Source organism: Lactuca virosa, chromosome 1 (assembly GCF_052849685.1).
Source record: "Lactuca virosa cultivar CGN04683 chromosome 1, Lactuca_virosa_CGN04683_v6, whole genome shotgun sequence".
Taxonomy (NCBI): domain Eukaryota; kingdom Viridiplantae; phylum Streptophyta; class Magnoliopsida; order Asterales; family Asteraceae; genus Lactuca; species Lactuca virosa.
The window spans coordinates 125,371,713-125,392,873 of NC_136426.1; the positions used below are offsets into that span (position 1 = coordinate 125,371,713).

Here is a 21,161-nt window from a genome sequence, read left to right on the forward strand (position 1 = left end):
GGATAGTCGTTTTACGTCGACATTTTGGGGTAGCTTCCAACGAGAAATGGGTACTCGAGTAAAATTGAGCACGGCATACCACCCGCAAACAGATGGGCAAAGTGAACGGACAATACAGACCTTGGAAGACATGTTAAGGTCTTGTGTTATTGATTTTGGAGGGTCGTGGGAAACTCATTTGCCGTTAATTGAGTTTGCCTACAACAATAGCTATCATACAAGTATAAAAGTCGCACCATATGAGGCTCTATATGGCAGGAAGTGTAGAACTCCATTATGTTGGAATGAGGTGGGGGAGAAACAGTTGGCTGGACCTGAACTTGTTCAGCAAACTACCGACAAAATCCAGGTGATTAGGTATAACATTAAGGTTGCTCAGGATCGGCAGAAAAGTTATGCAGATAAGCGGAGAAAGCCAATAGTGTTTTAGGTTGGTGATAAAGTTATGTTAAAGGTGTCCCCATGGAAGGGCGTTGTTCGTTTTGGTAAGCGGGGGAAGTTAAGTCCTCGCTACGTTGGACCCTTTATAATAAAGGAATGAGTTGGAGAAGTAGCCTATCGATTGGAGCTACCAAGGGAAATGCAGGGCATTCATAGCACGTTCCATGTCTCTAATCTAAAGAAGTGTCTGGCGGATGCCGCCATGGAAGTGCCACTTCAAGAAATTAAGGTTGATGAGAAGCTGCAATATACAGAAGAACATGTCACAATTATAGATCGAAAGGTCAGAAAGTTAAGAAATGTTGAGATACCATTGGTGAAAGTTCAGTGGAAGTATCATAAAGGTTCGGATGCGACATGGGAAACCGAGCGAGATATGAAGACTAAATACCCTCAGTTATTTGCTTAATTCAAAATTCCGAGGACGGAATTTTTCTAAGGGGGGAAGTTTGTAATAACTTGTGTCAAAAAATATATGTAATATATATAATCTGATTATATCAATTTAAAAGAAAGAGGATTAGTTCACAATTAATGGGTTAATTATATACAAATTATGAGGCTTAATGATCAAAACCGTCACCTTGATTGGGCCAGTTAAATACGAGCAAATGAAAGGGTTTCGTCGGTTTTAGACTTAGGCATTATATATAGCTCGAAAAGTAGAGTGGAAACCCCACTGGAATTGCAAGAAACGACTGAGATTCGAAGGAGAAATCGGGTGTGGAAGTTGTTAAAGATTTTCGGAGTTCTTCTTGAAATTAAGGTATGACCACTCGATTTAAGCTTGATTAAGTTGTTTGATTAGGTTTGTCTGATTCTATTATGTGTTTTGGTTCCATATCACGTTTCTGTTGGGGCCAATAGTGATTCAATTGATAAAAAAAAATAGAATGTTAAGTTCTTGAAAAAAAATGAATAATGCCTTACCTGGGTGAATTACTGAAAATTGTTTATGGGTATATGTTTATACGATATGGAGATAATTAGAAGTGATTTTATATATTTATTTGCCATTATATTGGGTTAAATCAAAAGCTTCAGTTTTTCTGTAAAAATGGTGGAAAAGAAACAGTGAACGGGTTAAGAAGAAGAAGACATCGGGCTGCTTGTTGGTATAACATTAAGAAAAAAAAAGAAATAATAATAAAAAATGCATAAAGAGTGTCAAACGTTAGTTGGTCAAAGTCTCTCACCTGACTCATTCTTCGAAACTACATATTACATATGTGGTCCTTTGTTTTCATAAGACTTGTCATTTCTTTATTTCCAACTTACAAATGGTTAATTTGGAACGTACAAAAGATGTTTACCATATGTTTTCTTTTCTTTTGTTCAAATGCGTTAAGATTATGGAAATACAATTTTTTCGAAGAAATACATTATTTATTGTTATATTAAGTATTTTCCAATATTAACGATTAAAGGTGAAACCTTGTTATTTAATTATATATATATTTCGAGAAGGTTATTATAAACATCGTATTCAACATATTTAAATAACAATCACTATTTTGGTCGAACGAAACACGTGGATATCGGAACCAAAATGATCGCATAGGATGTTTTTCTAGGATTGTTGCCTTAGGAAAATTTGTTGGTGGAATGTAGGGTGCTTGTAGCGTGTCAAGCTTTGGTTAAGACCTAAACGCCAACAAGGTGAGTTTCGTGTGAATTTTGTGGTTGCTTGCATGAAAAGTTGATTCTAAATTATTTGCAATTATATGTTACTGTTGTTATTGCTATGAATATTTGTGTGAAATTTTGTGATTTATTTCATATAAAAGGGTGGAAATGGTGGGTGACATGTAGGGAACAGGTGTATTTACACGGTCTTATTATTAGTCGTCGTACAGGGTGTTAGTACGCGACGGAGAGCTTACGCCCTGTTTATATAGCCGTAAGCATATTTGTTGTGCCCGGCGGATGGACTTGTTCCCTGAAAATGACAGTAGTTCCCTAATGTGTCATCAAGGGTGGAAAGAAATGAAAAGAATTATATTGATAAATTGTTGCATTATTTTTATTTTATTGATGTCAGTATGCATGAAAACCACGAACTCACTAGGCCCTAGGCTTACCAATTAGAATCTTTAAATGCACGCAACCCAGGAAATAACGTAGCAAGTGGCAGCGGGAATGGAAATGATAAAGTTCGGACTTGAAGAAGGCGACAAGTTTTGAGGAAGACGTAGCGCATCAAGTGTTTAATTAAATTTCTATTTGCTTCCGCTATTATTATTAATAATTACATTTGTATTTGAATCTTGATTTTTGGAAATTTTGGGACTATGTTAAGTTACATTTATATTTGAAATTTGGGGCGTTACAACCGATTCTTGTTTGAAAAAATAACCGAAAAACCAGAACCGGAATCGGAACCGGCACCGAAACAAGAGGTTCGGTTCCCGATTCTTATGATTTCGCAATACCGGTTCCGGTTCCGGTCCGGTTCCACCTTAGTTTCTTAGCTTAATTGCAATTACTTTGTATATAATATACACTTTGAGTGGAATGAAATGGTCATCCAGAATTATAAATTTGCCACAAGTTGGAATATGGCATAAAGGCCAAAAAAAAAAAAAAAAAAAAAAAAAACTAACTGCTTAACATGGCTGAATCTGACTGATGGTTGAGGAGATAGCGTGGCTGTTGTCTAGTTTAGCTTGACAATGTTTCTAACGGGAAAATATGAAAGCTTAGATTATATTCTAAACATATTTGGGGTGTTCGGAAGTTGTCTTTCAATTTGGTCCTTAAAACAATGTAATATATCAAGCCAACTTAGATGACTCTTCTTCATTGTCACATGTTATATTCTCTGAGCATCTTGTATATAAAATAGATTATGATATGCATTTTTCCAACAAGAATTGGACACATTAGTCTTTCTCATTGTTTCGAGCAAATTAAACGTTTTCTTCCCGATCCTAATGCTAAAAACCATTAAAAATTTACTATAAACAACAACAAAAAACATGAGAATTATAAATAAAAAAATTGGTTCAAATGGAAATAATAATTAAGTCTCATAATAATATAATGACATCAGTATTGATCAAATCACATCTAGATTTCATTTTTTTATATGTGAGTTCTTTCTAAAAAAAAGTCTAAGGGTTTTTTTTCGAAAAAAAATGTCTAAAACTGGAAGATTACTTGTAACTTTTGCTAAAAGGAGCCAAGTTGAAAAAAAAAGGAAAATGCAATGTTTTTTTTGAGGAAAAAAGTTTGAGTTTAATCTGAAAAAAAGACTCAATATAGGGTCTTCTGTGATATTTTTTGATATTCCTTCATGTGAAAGATTTGTCTCTTATACACTTTCACTTGAAAGATTGTTAAAATAGATAGTAAAATATTAATAATTTTCTAGCATGGATCCTATCTAGAGCTCTCGAGATCCTACTTATACTAGAGCCTTCTGATAGGATGATATATTGCCAAAAAAACAGTTCCAACTCCTAGATTGATAAAGAATTTCGATAATAAGACCTACCAGTACCTCTAACTCTCATTGTAAGTGTTGGTCCATGAGCCTAAATGTTTCATGTCATATACATGAATATTTGATTAGTTTGCTTTATTTATCTTGTTTTGATAATGTGCTGAGTATATATAATCTGGAACTCTTTTTTCTTTTTTCTGCCAAAAGACAGTCCATAAGTTAGAAATAGTATTTCAAAAGTAGTTGTCTAGATTTTCGAACTAGTTCGTGTTTTTCTCGAAAATATTAACTTCATGTGTTTCAAAAATGTTCACTTATTTCGAAGATAAAATGTACATTTGTTTGTGAAAAACAATTACAAAAATGTAACCGCTTCACATGTTTTCGAATATATGTTTTCTGTTTTTCGACCAAATTTTCAAGAAAACAAAATATAATGATTTTCGAAGTTGAAATTTTAAACTAATGAGAAACTTGCGAAAAAGACAACACCTTATATAGAAGGGGATCACTTTGAAAGGAATACAGATATACAAAAATCTTTATATTTTCGAAGTTTATGATTTTCGAAAATCTTAGGTAGTTATATGATGTTTTTTTTTTCCATAATAGGTGGTTAAAATGTGAGATTTTTTGTTTGCGGGTAATTAGATAAATACCTTAATAATAAATGTGTATAATTAATAAGTACAAGAGAAAAGACTACTTTGATCAAATATGGAAAAAAGAGATGTAGATGGAGAAAATAATGTGAAAATTAGGAGTGACAATCGTGTTGGTGTTTTGGATGGTAGATCAAAAAGTCCAATCTGAACACGACTTATATAAATATTTGTGTGTCTTGCTCAACCCTAACCCGCATAAGCCAAACTCAGACATGACTTGTGTAACCTGTTTAATTATACGGGTCGCATGTTAGATTCAAGTTTGAGAGGGAGAATTGGGTTCACGGGTCACATTTGTTTAATTAGGAAAATTTTCAGAAAATAATCTGCTAAGCATATTCAAATTCCAAAAAGTTAATTAATAAAGTGATAAACACATCCAAATAAAAAGCTAAAAACATTGATGCAAACACAACAAATGAAATCATCAAAATCCAAGTATTGATACAAATAATTAAAAACGTTAATGCAAAAGATACATGGCCACAATTCCAATTTCTACGATAACGTAAACACTTAATACATGATTTAGACCTATGGCAAAACCGGCCAAGGGAAAAGATATTTGACTATCACATATTTAGTTATTAATCTTTATTTTCTTTCCTTTCTAATAAATATACTTATAATTTTTTTAATTTAATAAAATAAACAGGTTCATATGTCAAGTGAAATTATTTGCAAAACTAAACACGATTAGTATAATAAACATGTTGTCAGGTCAGAAAAACTCAACCCAAACGTGTTTATCTTCGTGGCGTGTGTCATGGGTGGTGTCAAGAATTGCACCCTTATGCTGCACGGAGACCTGTTAAGCATGTTTTTAAAACCTTGAATTCTAGTCTCCTATCGTGAAAGTGTTATAAACCAGGTGGGATGTTGAATGTTTGTACTTTGTATGTAAATATTCCAAATATGTTATGATAGTAAAATAGGTGAACTATTAAATGTTTGTACATAAATATTCCAAATAACGTTATCTTACTATTATATCCTATATGCTTTCGACTTTTGAGGTCATTTTTGTTGCATACCCTTTTTACAGTTAGTAAATGTTTCACGTGAAATGAAGTTATAATTGGATTATTTCGATGACTAAACATTTGTTGTTTGAATATTTTGTCCAAAATGTCACAAGAACAATCACATTTCGTTAGTAATCCAGGACAAAATTTTAAAATTTAGACAAAGATATGTATTGAGCTGTGGTTAAAGCATATACACCATTAATTACAATTTCTTAATCACAATGTAAAAATCTTCAAAGTTCTCAAACAAGCAATATGGTATCTGGATCTTTTTTTTTAAAACTTACTTTTTATAAAAATGCAAATTCCGTATTTCATCAACTTCCAACACGGATGTGGACAAAGAGAATCTTGCTGTATCCCCGGCTTATCCTGATTTTGTCATCCGAATACCTACAAAAAAATAAAAAAAAAATTAAATTAAATTACCATGCAAATATAGAAGAGAATAAAAAATAGTAAATTTTGATTTGAGTCCTTACAAGACTTCCAATTTAAATTTGGTTACTAGCTCAACTGGAAGCCCATATGGTCCAATTACTATTGCACCATCATCCATCATCACATCATATACATTTGTGTCACATTTTCTACATAAAAAAAAATCAAGTTACACTTAAATACTTAAATACCATCTTCAGGGTTTTTAAGATTTGAGATAAAAATTACTCAAATGTTCCATTCATGGAGAATTTGACCCCAAACGATATGTCAACAAGAAACTTGAGTCTCCCATTTTCTTTAACAATCTAAATATCACAATAAACAATTTGGATTAATACAATATAGAAAAAATGAAAAGTTATTCAGCATCATAAGATTTGTAACAAAAAAAAATGTCTGTGTTAAAATTTTGAAAAGCTACATTTGAACTTTGTACCTGTGAACCCATAAGACCATTAGCTGCATTCTCTATCCAACTATCCGTTTCCATCTGCAAAAATAGTAATTTTTTAAGGAAATTGTTTAATTTTAGTGAAATGACTTAAATACCCTTTTTTGATATTTGATATTTTGATATATAATAAAATTAAAACCTGTGAACTCCAAATCATTTGCCATTCGCCTTCAATGAGTTGTTGTTCACCCTTCGTTTGATTTAATGACATAAACTCGTCAATCGCCTTGCACAAATACAAATTTTTTAGGAAAAAAAAAAGAATTTTTTTTTTCTAGAAAACAAACTTCAAAGATTCGTCGAGAAGATCTGAAATGGTTACCTGAATCACTGAACGACCGGTGGAAATTGCAGAAATCAATCTTTGCCGGGGTTCCGTTTGCTTCTGAAGAACAAACGTCGTCCCCTGCACTACACCAACGTAGATCCTGATCCTTCATGAACATGGAGTTTAAGCATTAAAAGAAACATGAACTAGGGTTACCTTATTTCCTCTTGAGATACGAAGGTTTCCGGATTCCGACAAGTATGTTGTGTCTAACCAACCTTTTGCTTCGTCTCCGAGGAGTTTAAAAGGCACCGGATATGGAACTTTGAAGGGAAGAAACTTGAATGAGAATGCTGCTTTATCGAAACGGAAAAGAATCCTTTTTCCATCGTTGATTGCAGCGGCAGCCTGAGTTTAAATCAATTAGATCGTGTCAACTGTCAAAACGCAACAATCGAATCTATGTGAAGAGCGAGGAATTGGTCGACAATGGCGTACCTCGACTTTAAGTTCACCTATTGAATCGGAGAATTTGACGATATTGGAGACTCGTGGATCGTTTGTTTGAAGGTAAATTTCTTGGAATACACTGAACAAGTCGACTCCGACGAATGTTCTCTACAAGAATCATGAAGGTTTGGTTAATTTTGGAGGTAAATGTTTGCATTGGATCTTCATCGGAGATGCGGTAACATGTAACCTGGATCGGGGAAGCTGTTCCAGGTCTTGTTGTGAAAATCAATTGCCATCGGCCCTCGATTAGACTCGAACTGGTCTGCAGAATTGAGCTCACACTTGAATCGGATGAATAAAACTAAAAAAGTTTAGGGTTTTTTAACTACTTACAGGATCAGGGACACCTTTAGTAGCTTCTAGAACTGTCACGGCTTGTTCGACTTCCTACACAATTCAGAAATATAATGTTATGCGATTATAAGCGATTGCAAATTTGATGATTGGAGAAGATACGCAGTGTCATAATCATAGAATTTGGTGAGTTAAAACAGAGAAGAGGAAGAGGGTGTTACTTTGAGTTGCTGAGGAGAAGCAGAGCGACCACGTCCTTGGATGCCAATGAGACTACTGATGAGTGAGTTCTCAGCATCACTAAACGCTTGCTGAATCTGTTGTTCGTCGACTGTAGAACACGAGATACTTCGGAGAAGACGATGCTTCAGACAATCGGATGTGGGAAATGCGATTACAGAGCGAGGTCGAATCCTTCTTTGATTGATAAAAGTAGTATCGGTATGAGGGAAAGGATTGAATCGAAGCCCTAGATTTGCTACGTCGAGTGAACAAACCATTTTGAATTAAACAAAAAATTGGATTGGAAGGGAGAAATATTGGAGATAACCGCCACAGCATTCTGATCGATAATTCTTGTTTAGTTTGCACGGTTGTGATAAAATCAGACCCCACCAAAATCTAGCTATATCATTATCATTGGCTAACAATTACTCGACTTCATGAAAAAGGTGTGTTAATGGTGATCGCTAGCTCCAAAAATATCTTTGCTCGTTTGTAATTTCTCGGAGCTGGATATTGAGCTTCAGTGTCTGTTTTACTTACCATTTGGAATTCATCAACAGGCAATCAAGTTGTCAGCTCTAGAGATGCTTTTACTACCAAAGGGTGGTACTTGAAAATGGGAGAATTGCTTATGCTAAACGGACTGGATGCATGATAGCAAAAATCATTAACTTTTTATTAACGGCACACATTAATTTTTTATTTTTTTTATGATCAAGTTATTTTTGTTACAAATAAGTGACTATGTTTTCAATTTGTTGCATTTTTGACAGGTTGGCCCGGTTGCAAAGAAGCGAAAAAAATGGCGCAACAGACACTATATTTTCAAATTTTTGTGCTTTCGACACTAAGTTTTCAATCTTTTCCAATTTTCAACATAAATGAAAAAAATATATGCAAATACATAAACAACAAGAAAACGATGGTTCATAAAAAAAATTATATCATTCCTAATTCATTTTCAAACAATGACGTTTACCACAAAAACAATATAGGTATTGAAAACAGGATCACTTAAATCCCAAAGTACAACTTATTCATGATCTTGTCCCCATGACACGTTCGATTGAAATCATAAGTTGGTTTTTCATTGAACCTCATTGGTTGTTACAGAGAAATTGAAAGTAGGTTTACATAACTAGTAACTCTTGCTAAGTTACATAGTTATTTTTTGCAATAAACCATTTTGAAGTGGAACCAAAGCTTTGACCACATACAAAAAGCAAACGAAATAAACATCCTAACCTATAAGTTAAAATGATGAAAAAACAATCATTCAAATCGAGTGTCTTGGTAAGTTAAAAATATCTAACCTAACGGTCTTATGTTGTATTATGATTTCATATATGAAAAACAGCTTAGTAACTCCATCAAGATCGGTGCTCTTTATGTTATTTCGGGATTTTATATATGTTACTACATCAATCTTACAAGTCTATTTCTTTTGCTTTCTATGCATGGTCCAAGTTTTGGTTCCACTTCAAATGGTTTAATTGCAAAAAATAGCTATGTAACTTACCAAAAGTTCCTAGTTATGAAAACCTACTTTCAATTTCCAATTTCTCTGTAATAACTAATGAGGCTCAATGAAAACAACCTTATGATTTCAATCGAACGTGTCACAAGAACAAGATCATAACTAAGTTGTACTTTAGGATTTATATGTTTATGTTTTCAATATCTACATTGTTTAATGGTAAAGATCGTTGTTTGAAAAGGAATTATGAATGATATTTTTTTATGAACTATTGTTTCTTTTTGTATATGTCTTTGCATATGTTTATTTTATTTATGTTGCAAATTGGAGAAAATTGAAAACTTAGTGCTAATATTAGTGCTAATATTAGAAAAGATTGCAATCTTAGTGTCAAAATCACAAAAAATTGAAAACATAATGTTTTTGCACCATTTTTTTTTGCTTTTGACACGTCAGCAGTGCAACCGACTGATCTGAAGCCAACTGGTCAATTGGTCAGAATTACAAGAAATTGAAAACATAGTGACTTATTTGAAGGGTGTTTGGGTTTTGATCCATTTTTTTGGTTGAGAAGAAAGTGTAAACTTTATAAAATATAGAAAGAATGAGAGAAAAGTGTAAAAAAAAGGTTAAATATGTTGTATTTATATAAAAGTTAAGGGGTAAAAGTTTTTTTTTTTTTTTTTTTAATTTACATTTTGACGGTTGGCAAACGTTCCATTGCACAACAGTTATTTTTTTCCCCGTTTTAATCGGTCGTAACGGAGACGAGATGTGCCACAACGAGAAGAAACGAGCAAGGGGGCGGTGTTGAGCCTGTTACGACGCCGTTATGGCTTCGCCACGTCGGCCATAACGAGCACTAAATTAGACATGCATTTTAATTGGACAATCTATTGTTAACATACCACTAAATTGTGTGGATAAGTGAGACCACAAGTAAGCACCACATAACTTCATATTGATTCGCCAAAACAAGAAGAGAAATAGAAAAACATAACTGCATCTTCGTTATCCCCATTTAAAATAACAAAAGTGGTAGCTGTGTAAATAACTATGATGCAACAACACAAAGCTTACTACCGACTAACTAACCTCATTGGCTCAACCACAGTTATCCAACATTTCAGTCGATATTAAATTCCCTAAACCATTAAGTTTATGCCAATCCTATGCTTAGTGCACCTTACATAATCTGTTATATTAATATAGTTTTACACTCCTAATAGCATATAAAACCATAACTTCTTCAGGGTTAAGCCATAATCACTAAATTTTACCTTCAATATAAGAAGTAAAGCCAAATGCTTGAAAGTTAAAACAATGAAGAACTCAAACTGTAGTAGTGGTTTTGTATGGCTTATGACCATGTCAATCTTGTTTCTAATTGCAAGATCTCAGTTAACTGAAGATTTCTACTCAACTTCATGCCCTAATCTTCCCAATATTGTACGTAAACAAGTGCTAAATGCAATCAAGACTGAAACAAGAATGGCTGCTTCTTTGCTTCGGCTTCATTTCCATGATTGCTTTGTAAATGTGAGTTCTTTCAATATAACATAAACTTCTGAGTTGTTTCATCTTATTCTTTTCACTAACTATAGTGAAAGCCAAGCATTTAAAAAACCTATCTTTTAAAGAACTCTACTTTCATGGTGGTATTACTCATATTACCCACTCTGCTATAATTTTATCACTAGTGGATGCTTATGCAGCTACCCTCAACTTCCATTTACATAACCTTTTGGTCAATTTCTTTGCAGCATATAATGGTACTAATGATCCTAAGGCTGACTTTTTACTCTAAATATCTTGCATTTTGCATCGCAGGGTTGTGATGCATCAATTTTATTGGATGGAAATGATGGGGAGAAGTTTGCCTTCCCTAACATCAATTCCGCTAGGGGATTTGAGGTGGTTGATGCCATTAAAACCGCTGTAGAAAGCTCATGCAGTGGAGTAGTTTCATGTGCTGACATTCTAGCAATAGCAGCACAAGATTCAGTTCTCTTGGTAAGCAAGTCCATGATTATCAATGGTGATTAACCCTAACCCTATGTAAAATGAATTTTTCCAACAAAACAGCTGTGAAATACGAATTGCAGAGTGGAAGGCCTTCGTGGAAAGTCTCACTAGGAAGAAGAGATGGACTTGCGGCGAATCAGTCCGGAGCTAATTCCAACCTCCCTGGCCCCACCGAATCCGTTGCTAATATCACCGCCAAGTTTCTAGCCGTCGGCCTCAACCTTACAGATGTTGTATCCCTATCAGGTGCGATTTTTCATCACAAACAAGATCCAAAAAGGTTTACTTCTTAAATCTACTTAGGAATTGATGAATTCACTTACTTGGATTTAAACTCTGCAAGGTGCGCATACGATTGGATCAGCGAGGTGTGCTGTGTTCAGCAATAGGTTATTCAACTTCTCTGGAACAAACGGTCCTGATGAGACGCTATTAGATCAGGCTATGGTATCAGACCTTCAAGCTCAATGTCCGGCGAACGGAGACGGGAACAAGACGACGGCTCTCGATCGGAATTCCGTTGACTTGTTCGACAACCATTACTTTCAAAACTTGGTGAACGGAAGGGGGCTTCTTGAATCTGATCAATTACTGTACTCGAGTGATGAAGCTGTATCGACTACACGAACCCTAGTTGAAATCTACAGCAATAACTCGAAGATTTTCCTTGATGACTTTGTTAGATCGATGATTAAGATGGGGAATACGAGCCCCCTCATGGGGGAGAATGGAGAAATTCGAAAAAATTGCAGGGTTGTGAATTCGTAGGCGGGAAATATTGTGGATTTGGTGCGAATATTTTTGTACATAAATAAGCAGAGAATGTAATAAAAGATAAGTCGAAGGGTTTTGCAACAAATCCAGAAACATTCAGGGGCTGTTTTTGCCATTATTTGTTTCTTGTTCAGTTAATTAGGCATTTAAACAAGGTTCTAAAAAGCTCGTCATGGCTCCGCTACGGCACCCCATGACTCCAAGGCTTGTATGTGCCGCCAAGCTTTTACCAAAACGCCGCATTGACTCATATATGTGTATAAAAATGAATAATAGTAGAAAATACATATAAAAATATAAATTATATACAAAATTGCCGCCTTAAATCACGAGTCACATCCAATACATTCAAATCCATTATTTTTAACTAGACAAAATTGCAAAATTGGTCCCTGTGGTATTCAAAAAACTTTGGATAGGGTCCAAAAAATTTTCAACTTGCATGGATGGTCCAAAATCAAGGTTTTCCTTTGGTTTTGGTCCTAAAATTAAAAAACTTTTCTAGTTTTGGTCCATGGAACACTTGAATTGACTGTTTTGCCCTTTAAATTTCTTTTTTGCATTTTTTTTTAACATTTTTTATTTTGTAAATATTAATAAAAAAAATCCACCCCTCATTCCCCCCTCCCCCCCCCCCTCTCATCTTCTTCTTCCTCGTCCTCTCACACACACACACACACATATAAAGAGTATTGTATGTATCACAAGAACCCACCTTCCATTTCACCTAAATCCAAATAAATAGAGACACACCCAAAGTTTATCATTTTGATTTTGAGAACATCCATTGTTTCCAAATGGTTTGAAAGTCAATTGTTTCTAGTTCATTTTAGAAAATAGATAAATCAATCGGAAGTCATAATTGATTTGACTGGATGAGAGACGAAGACTAGGGAGGTTGTCTCCGGTGGTACATGAAGGTAGTACACAATGGACTTCTCGAACGACGCTGGTTATCTAGATGATGAAGAATTGATGTGTTCCAGATTAATGGTACATGAAGATAGATGGTTATAGATCTGCATACACCAAATAAGGGAGACAGGGTCTTGTGTGGGTTTGATTTCTCAGCTCTTCCAAATTGAGAGGTACAATGACCGCCGACTACATGTCCTCCCTCATATTTACTCCATATTCAGCATCGACCTGTATCCTCTTCCTCCTGTATTTGTTGGGAAATCTCACCGGAGACGAACCCCCCGCTCAACTCTCTATTTTGGGAAAAATTAAGGGAAGTAAAGAAGAAAGATGTAGATGCAGTCGACTACCACCTTCAATTGCGATAACAGCGAAGAGGGAAAACTAATCTAGGGCTTGGGAGAAACACGAGAGAGATAGAGAGAGAGAGGGAGAGAGAGAGAGATTAAAAAATAGGGTGTTTGTGTTTGATCACTGAAGAATAGGAGTTGGTTCTTGACGGTGGGCAAAAGAAATTGAAGAATCATGTTTTTTGGGGGTCTCTTTGTGCGTGTAATCTGTAGCAAAAAATCGAGGTTTTTTTTTTCTTCTTGATTTGCAGGTGAAGAAATCTGTAGCAAAAAATCGAGGTTTTTTTTTCTTCTTGATTTGCAGATGAAGAAGAAGAAATGTAATATGTAGCAAAAAATCAAGGTTTTTTTTTCTTTTTGATTTGCAGGTGAAGAAGAAGAATACGAAGAAGAGAGAAAGAGAGCCATAGAGAGAGAGAGAGTGTGTGTGAGATGTACGGTGAGTGGAGTCGTGGAGAGGGGTAGGGTGATATTTTATTTTATAATTTTTTAAATACTAAACTAAATAGAAAAATAGAAAAAAGAAATAATAAGGGTAAAATAGACATTTCAACATTTTCAGGACCAAAACCAAAGGAAAACTTTGATTTTTGAACATCCATGCAAGTTGGAAACTTTTTGGATCTATCCAAAGTTTTTTTAATACCACGAAGACCAAAATTGCAGTTTTGTCTTTTAACTATAACACACCCAGTTTAAACGATTAAAATTCTAATTAACCGAATATACACAAATTTCAAGAAAGCCCTTTTACTTTTCCATTAGTAACATCAAGATCGATGTCATAAAAGCAAGGTCGAGTAGGAAGCCCAGGCATCGTGCTCATACTCCCCACCAATGGATAAATAAATCCAGCCCCAATACTCGCCCTCACATCCCTAATTGGCAACACAAATCCACTTGGCGCGCCTTTCGCTGCTGGATTATCGGAAAATGAGTACTGAGTTTTCGCCATGCAGATTGGAAGTCCCGCGAACCCTTGTTTGCTATACATTTTGATCTTTTTCTCGGCCTATAAGAAAACCCACAAGTGAATTACACATTTGCCCCTCGAGGTCAAACACAAATGAAATGTATCGAATTAATTACCTGCTCGGAGTATTCGACGCCACTGGCACCGTATGATCTTGCTATCGCTTCTATCTTGTCTTTGATGCTTGCATCCAAAGGGTACAAGAATTTGAAAGGCTCGGTTGCATTTTCGCAGGCCTTTTGAACCACTACGCCAAGGTCGATCTGGTAAAATCGCATGAGGAAATTACGATGATGCATATTTGTGTTTGTTACATCGGATTGGACAATCTTTTTAGGGTTATTTTCGACGACGAGGATGAAAAGGGCATTCATGTCTTTTGCACAAATGAGATATCGAGAACGAGTGTCCACCCCACCTTGTTTCACCTTTTCGGTAGGACAAAAATTTACAATTTTGTCCCATTGACAGCAGTCACAGACTCAACCCGATGCACACCAAACACAGTACAATGTCGTCATATCTTGTTACACAGGACATGACATAAGGGGTTGTATTATGTTTGGCGTGCATTGGGTGACTTTGATGTCAATGGGACAAAATTGCAATTTTTTGTTTCGCCCAAAAAAAATGGAACTACGTGGGGAAGAAACCCGTTCTTGATATTTCGTCAATGCAAAAGACGCGAATACTATCCTTATCATCGAAAATAACCCTAGAAAGTTTGTCTAGTCAGTAAGTCTACAATGGAGTTACAAGTTAGGAGTCAAACTAACCGCTCCTTTTCCACCATGTGCAAAATGAGAACAAACAACCGCCTCATAAGCACCAGCCGCCAATGCCGCCGCCCTCACCGCCGCTATTTCCGCATCCGTATCACTCGAAAACCTATTCACCGCCACAACGACATTCACCCCATAACCTTTCACAATCTCCACATGTCTCGCCAGGTTGGCACAACCGGCTTCCACAAGACTAACATTCTCACTAACATAAGCCCGATCAAGCGGTTTCCCGGCAGCAACCGCCGGTCCACCACCATGCATCTTAAGAGCCCGAACAGTCGCCACAATAACAACACATTGAGGTCTCAAACCACTATACCTACACTTTATATTCATAAACTTTTCAACCCCTATATCACATCCAAACCCTGCTTCCGTAACCACGAACCCACCGGGCCCCACCAACTTCAACGCGATCTTATCCGCCACAATCGATGAGCTCCCGTGAGCTATGTTAGCGAACGGTCCCGCGTGAACAAAAACCGGGGTCCCTTCGAGCGTCTGCATTAACGTCGGGTTTATCGCATCTTTCATTAATACCGATAACGCCCCTCCAAGGCCAAGATCATCCGCACTCACGGGCTCACCAGATTTACTATTCCCTATCACCATTTTCCCGAGGCGGGCCCGCATGTCGGATAGAGAATCGGTTAGGGCTAAAACCGCCATTATCTCACTAGCAACCGAAATATCAAACCCCGTTTCTCTCACCATCCCTCTCTCATCCACCCCTTGTCCGACTGTAATTTTCCTTAAAAACCGGTCATTTACGTCCATAACCCTACGCCATGTAATCGTGTCCGGGTCAACATCGAGCCTCACTAACCGTTTGACTTCTTCCGGTGTAAGATCTTCCGGAAACTTCTTGTGTATACCGAGTTTTTTTAAGCGCGTATACATGACATCATTGAAGATTCGGTTACCTTGTTTGTTTGGTGGACATAAGCGGTTGAAAAGGGCGGAATCGGATTGTGTTGACTCGTGAAACATTCGGGTGTCAATGGCGGCGGCTAAGAGGTTGTTTGCAGCAGTGATGGCGTGGATGTCGCCGGTTAAATGGAGGTTAAATTCGTCCATTGGGATCACTTGACTGTAACCACCGCCAGCTGCACCGCCTTTGATGCCAAATGTTGGCCCTTGTGATGGTTGTCTTAGGGTGGTCACCACCTACACCTCCGGTGACAATCAAGAATGATAATTGATAAGTGTTTTTTTCTAAAATACATTTCAATAACAATAAGATTAAGGGAAAATAGCAGGAAATAACTAAAAGTTAAAAGTGATACCTTTTTATCAAGAAAAGCCCCCAAAGCTTGACAGAGGCCAACAGTAGTGGTGGATTTGCCTTCTCCAAGAGGAGTTGGTGTTATTCCTCCGACAACGACATAGAACCCATCTTTTTGTCCTTTGAGTTCATCAATCACAGGCAACAAAACCTAACATTTTCATTAAAACAAATCATGGCATCATTAACGCTTCAGTTATGGCCGATTTCAGATGCAAAATTGATACTATTATCAAGCAGATGAAGGAATTTGTAATGTGAATCTATCGGTGAAATGGTTGATTAACTTAAAACCCATGACCAATGTCCAATTAATTCAGTGATTAAGTAAAAATCCACATCTGATTTGAAGCAAGACTAAACCCTAGTTATCGCAATTGAATGGGGAAAACCATGAATCAATTCACTTCGATATCCAAATACTGAGTTAGAGTGCATTACTATAGAGATTGGGGCAACTTGAAATCAAACACAAAAACTAAAACACATACCTTGGCCTTGTATTTTCCATAGAGATCGTAATGATTTGGATTGAGGTTGAGCTTTTTGGCAATGGCGGATATGTGTTGAGGTTGAATGGAATTTGCGATGTCTATGTCTGTTGGAACAGGGGATACAACTTGCAATGTCATCGCATTCATCTCTGCTTTTTGGGGGGAATTTTACCCACAAATATCTTGAAGGATTTCGAGGGTTAATCCTTAATTTGGGTTTCAGAATTTGAACATGAACGAAGGGTTGCGTACAGAGCATGCAGCTGCGGCACTTTTCTAAACCGATAACTCACAGCGGTGACGGTGTGACACTTGTAATCCTGCATAGCAAATTGCAACATGTGGTAGAAAAAGAATGGATTTTAAAAATAACCTTGAACTATATCTTTTTATACTTTTTGGTCCTTCAACTATTACTTAATCTGCAGCTTTAATCTATTATTTCTTTTATTTTCACTTTGCTAATCCAAATTTAATGGATGTTAACAAAAATACAACATAATTATTGAGTATTTAAGTAAATGGCCTAATTTTTGGGATTCACATAAATAACGACCACGTCAAGAATGGGTCCATTTCGGATTTTGAATGTATATAATTTCTAAGTTTATCTCATTTGCCTTAAACACTTGCAAAAAATTATCTCAAGTCCTTACATCCAAAAATGTATATTATTACTGGGTATTCAAATAAATAACACTTTTTTATGCCATCGTATTAAAATCTACTTCGATTTTGTTAAGTTTCTTAACAAAATTGTTAGATTCCAATTGATGCCTAGTATTTCAGAGCCCAAAATGTAATATTTCCAAATGTATGTGTCATATAAGGGGAATATGAAATGTAAGGTGTGAAATATCATATCCCAAAACTCTTTATGACATATCTTATATCTCTAAATGACATTCCCAAACAAAATTATGTTAGTCTGAAATACAATATTTTGGACATTATAGTCATTTTGATAACTACCAAAAAAAAAAAATATTACTATATTAAATGATCAATAATCATGTATTCTTTTGTGAATATCCTTAAATAAATCTATTATGATTGTATTCTATAAAAACGAAATTAATGACATTATGTTGAATCTCATCACATATAGAGGCATTTTGTTTTCATTCAACCAAAGTTTATTAAAATTACCAACCTTAAAAAAATATATAGTACACAATGGATGGTATCCACCACTATCAATCATCTATACATACAAATACCTAAAGTAAACTCCACAAATCCTAATATAAAACAATGTAATTTTACATTATTCTCAATATAACAAAATTTCAACTATTTCATCTACACACAGACTACATAATAGTTACTAAAAATGATTGATTAAAACTTAAAGAAGCCGGTAATTGAATCCTTTTTGAAGGAGAACAACAATTGTGTATGTGACTCTTGGGTAATGCATGCCACTTATCAACATAGGCCATGGAGTCCGAATCTAAGTTAGGAACTTGGCGCATTTTAAGGATCTTAAGCATCTTTTTGGACTTACCAAGAAGCCGTGTTGTAGTCCGGATACTCTCTTCCCTTTTCTCTATTGCATCATCATGACACTTCATAGCTATGACACGTGGTAAGTTGGTAAAGCAAGCGGATAACATATCTGCAATCATAGTTGATATAAACTCAAAAATTCCCTCATCATTTGGCCAATTTTCTTGCTCATTGCAATGGAGCAATATGGTTTGGCTGATTCTATACATGGAATTTGCAGCAATGAACTTACGAAGTGAATGATCCAAAATTCCATTTTTTCTTCTCATGAACTCTTTCACAATTTTTATTGCTTCATCACCCAACCACTGAAGAATATCCTTTGATGTTCTTCCTTCACGAGCTTTCTTTTGAAGATCAGTTTGTAGCCACCTGGAGTATACCTCAACATCTGTCCACATACGTCTAGCTGCTTTTCTTGCTTTTACCAAGTCACTATTCACATTGAGGCTTTCTTCTATATGCATTACAAATTGTAGCCCTTCTCTCATACTGGAAAGTAACTCCTTCACATGGATGTTTGCAATGTTAGGAAGGGAAATGGCAATGGCTGTTAATGTTACTACAACTAGGCTCCAACAATTCTTGGTTTCTTCTTGATGTAAAGGTGGGACTTGATCACGATCGAACTCCAAAACTCCATGGAATCCTGTAGATTTCTTGAGAAGTTTGATCAGATTACTTGGCTCTTTCTCTTCAGACTCGTGGAGAAGTCGAGTCATGGAGTTGAGCGCATTTCTTAATATTCTCTTTGAAAGCTTCATCTCCACTTCAACTTGTAGGACATAACGCGTATATTCTTGATCCAAATCTGATATCACATTGCCATTAGTATCTGCATTTGGTTCTTGTTTAAACCTTTTCAACAATGACTTGCAGAAGATAAGAAAAGATCTGGGAATGAGACATATCGTGTTGCATATAATCACAATCGTTATCTGAATCCCTATGCAAAAGTTCAAAATCATGTTTTTGATGCTATGGAAAGCTTTTTTGCAATGGCGCCCTGGAATATGTGAACGAACATGGCAGCGTTTCCAATGCTGAAGCCTTTGGATCCAATGCTTCTCGACTCTGAACACGTTTAGATGATTCTTGATCCATTTCTTGGAGAAATTGAAATCAATGGTGGAAGACAAACATCTAAAAATCGGTGCTATACTACCTACTATTGTCCCGATTGATTGTATGGTGACAATTACATTGATTGACCACTTATAATCTGATCTTCCATACTTCAAATTTGACGTATCACCAAACAGGGTTATCAAAAAGTAAAATGAAATGCAAACAAGAACTGAGCATATAACTCCTAAAGCAGAAGAAACAGGTGAACACGCAACTACAAATTGAGGGTTACCAGTTTCTGCCATCATCCAATGTTTTTTAACATAACATATGAGTCTCTTATCGGAAAAGTTCATGTTCATGTTCATGTCTTGATGATTTGAAGCCAACCTATGCAACTCCTTGTACTTATGTTGTAAAATTCTTCCAGATGCGGAAACTGTCAAAGCTACTGAAAATGGCCATGGAAGTGAAAATATCATTATAATAATCAGTATTGGGATTGTCAAAGGCGTTGTAGTACTAATTTGGATCCAAACATTTACAGTAATGGTGATGATGAGGATACCCAAGGCTACGATGTTCATAACAAGTTCCTTGTCGTTCATAAGCCCTAAAGAAGGGAGAAAGTTGGCTAACATGGCGACTAAGAAAACGATGCTGAGAAACTTTGCTGTCGTATCAAGACCTTGAGATACGTCGGTGGTTAGATCCACTGGTAGCTTCATTGCTGTTGCTATGAGTGTGATGGAAACAGCGTTGATGGTGAAAAATCTGCATGGAAACCAGAGCTTCCATTGTCGAAAGCCTTGGAAAACATCAGCTGCCATTGCAAGAGTGCACACCAGAGATGCTAGGCTGACATACAATCCCACCCATGGCATGGCATCTGAAGGAGATTCCCAATCCATACCAGTAATAAGATCAAGCTTTATCTAGAAGAGTGAATTGATGCTTGATATTATGATTAGGGATTTAAAAGGATAGTTGTTTACGAGTTTTGGGAATCTGTTTCCATTTTAAGACTTATCCCTCTACCTATGATTCTCAAGGGCCAATTATTGATGCAGAATAGTAAACGTATACTGTAGCTAAAGTTTGACCAAAAGTAAGCGCATGAGGCATGATTGAAATTTCTTGTTAAAAAAGGTTAATGTTGACATTAGTTTTATGTCCTAAGTGGCGGCTTTTTGCTGACATATGCTATATTGCTTAAATTGCTTGTAGTTTTTTATAAAACAATAACAACATTATTTTGGTCGAACTTTGACCGTAAGATTGGGCACTGTTTTTATAAAAAAAAAAAAACTTTGATATGAAAATAATAATAATAATAAATAAATTTTTTATCGTGGCCACACTAAAGATCCTTGCATACGGTCTCTCTGTACAAAAAATGTCTGTTGCAAAGAAAGGTAAAGTGGAGTAAATGGTGTGTTTGAATAAAAATCCTGTTAGACAAAAAAAAAATCTACAAAAAAAAAAATAATAAATAAATAATAAAGACAAAGTTCAACAAGTAAAATATGAATAATGTAGACAATTAGACATAGTAAAAATAGATAGACAATTAGACATATAGAAAATTAGACATAGTAAAAATAGAAGTTCCGGATGATTTTAAGAAGGATTTAAGGAGGTTGGGGCACATGCCCCAATGATCTAAATCTTTTTACATTGATATGTGTAATTTCTTCTATTAAGCTCAGGTTGATGGCGTCGTTCA

The 21,161-nt window shown here is 35.7% G+C and overlaps 4 protein-coding genes and 1 long non-coding RNA gene across 5 annotated transcripts; 1 reads left to right on the forward strand and 4 right to left on the reverse strand.

Moving 5' to 3' along the window:
• Positions 1-5,723: 5,723 nt before the first annotated feature.
• On the reverse strand, positions 5,724-8,114 carry LOC145157764 (Plastid-lipid associated protein PAP / fibrillin family protein). The gene is made up of 11 exons (XM_079076765.1): positions 7,774-8,114; positions 7,592-7,645; positions 7,446-7,520; positions 7,244-7,363; positions 6,962-7,153; positions 6,800-6,883; positions 6,617-6,703; positions 6,460-6,513; positions 6,249-6,328; positions 6,062-6,169; positions 5,724-5,972 (listed from the first exon to the last, which is right to left on the reverse strand). Exons 1-11 carry the CDS (start codon positions 8,050-8,052, stop codon positions 5,897-5,899), a joined length of 1,209 nt encoding a protein of 402 aa, XP_078932891.1. The 5' UTR covers positions 8,053-8,114; the 3' UTR covers positions 5,724-5,896.
• Positions 8,115-10,274: 2,160 nt separating this feature from the next.
• On the reverse strand, positions 10,275-11,733 carry LOC145157776 (uncharacterized). Its single transcript, XR_013737218.1, has 2 exons — positions 11,603-11,733; positions 10,275-11,518 (listed from the first exon to the last, which is right to left on the reverse strand). It is a non-coding gene; the product is annotated as an uncharacterized LOC145157776 (long non-coding RNA).
• LOC145157771 (peroxidase N-like) lies at positions 10,578-12,168 on the forward strand. Its single transcript, XM_079076768.1, has 4 exons — positions 10,578-10,793; positions 11,085-11,267; positions 11,360-11,525; positions 11,623-12,168. The coding sequence occupies exons 1-4, from the start codon at positions 10,578-10,580 to the stop codon at positions 12,045-12,047; spliced, it is 990 nt and encodes a 329-aa protein (XP_078932894.1). The 3' UTR covers positions 12,048-12,168.
• Positions 12,169-13,903: 1,735 nt separating this feature from the next.
• LOC145157781 (formate--tetrahydrofolate ligase-like) lies at positions 13,904-17,160 on the reverse strand. Its single transcript, XM_079076777.1, has 5 exons — positions 16,856-17,160; positions 16,366-16,515; positions 15,071-16,246; positions 14,411-14,557; positions 13,904-14,333 (listed from the first exon to the last, which is right to left on the reverse strand). The coding sequence occupies exons 1-5, from the start codon at positions 17,003-17,005 to the stop codon at positions 14,058-14,060; spliced, it is 1,899 nt and encodes a 632-aa protein (XP_078932903.1). The 5' UTR covers positions 17,006-17,160; the 3' UTR covers positions 13,904-14,057.
• An 851-nt stretch (positions 17,161-18,011) lies between these two features.
• On the reverse strand, positions 18,012-20,440 carry LOC145157788 (uncharacterized). The gene is made up of 2 exons (XM_079076782.1): positions 20,004-20,440; positions 18,012-19,886 (listed from the first exon to the last, which is right to left on the reverse strand). The coding sequence occupies exons 1-2, from the start codon at positions 20,344-20,346 to the stop codon at positions 18,172-18,174; spliced, it is 2,058 nt and encodes a 685-aa protein (XP_078932908.1). The 5' UTR covers positions 20,347-20,440; the 3' UTR covers positions 18,012-18,171.
• Between the last annotated feature and the right edge of the window lie 721 nt (positions 20,441-21,161).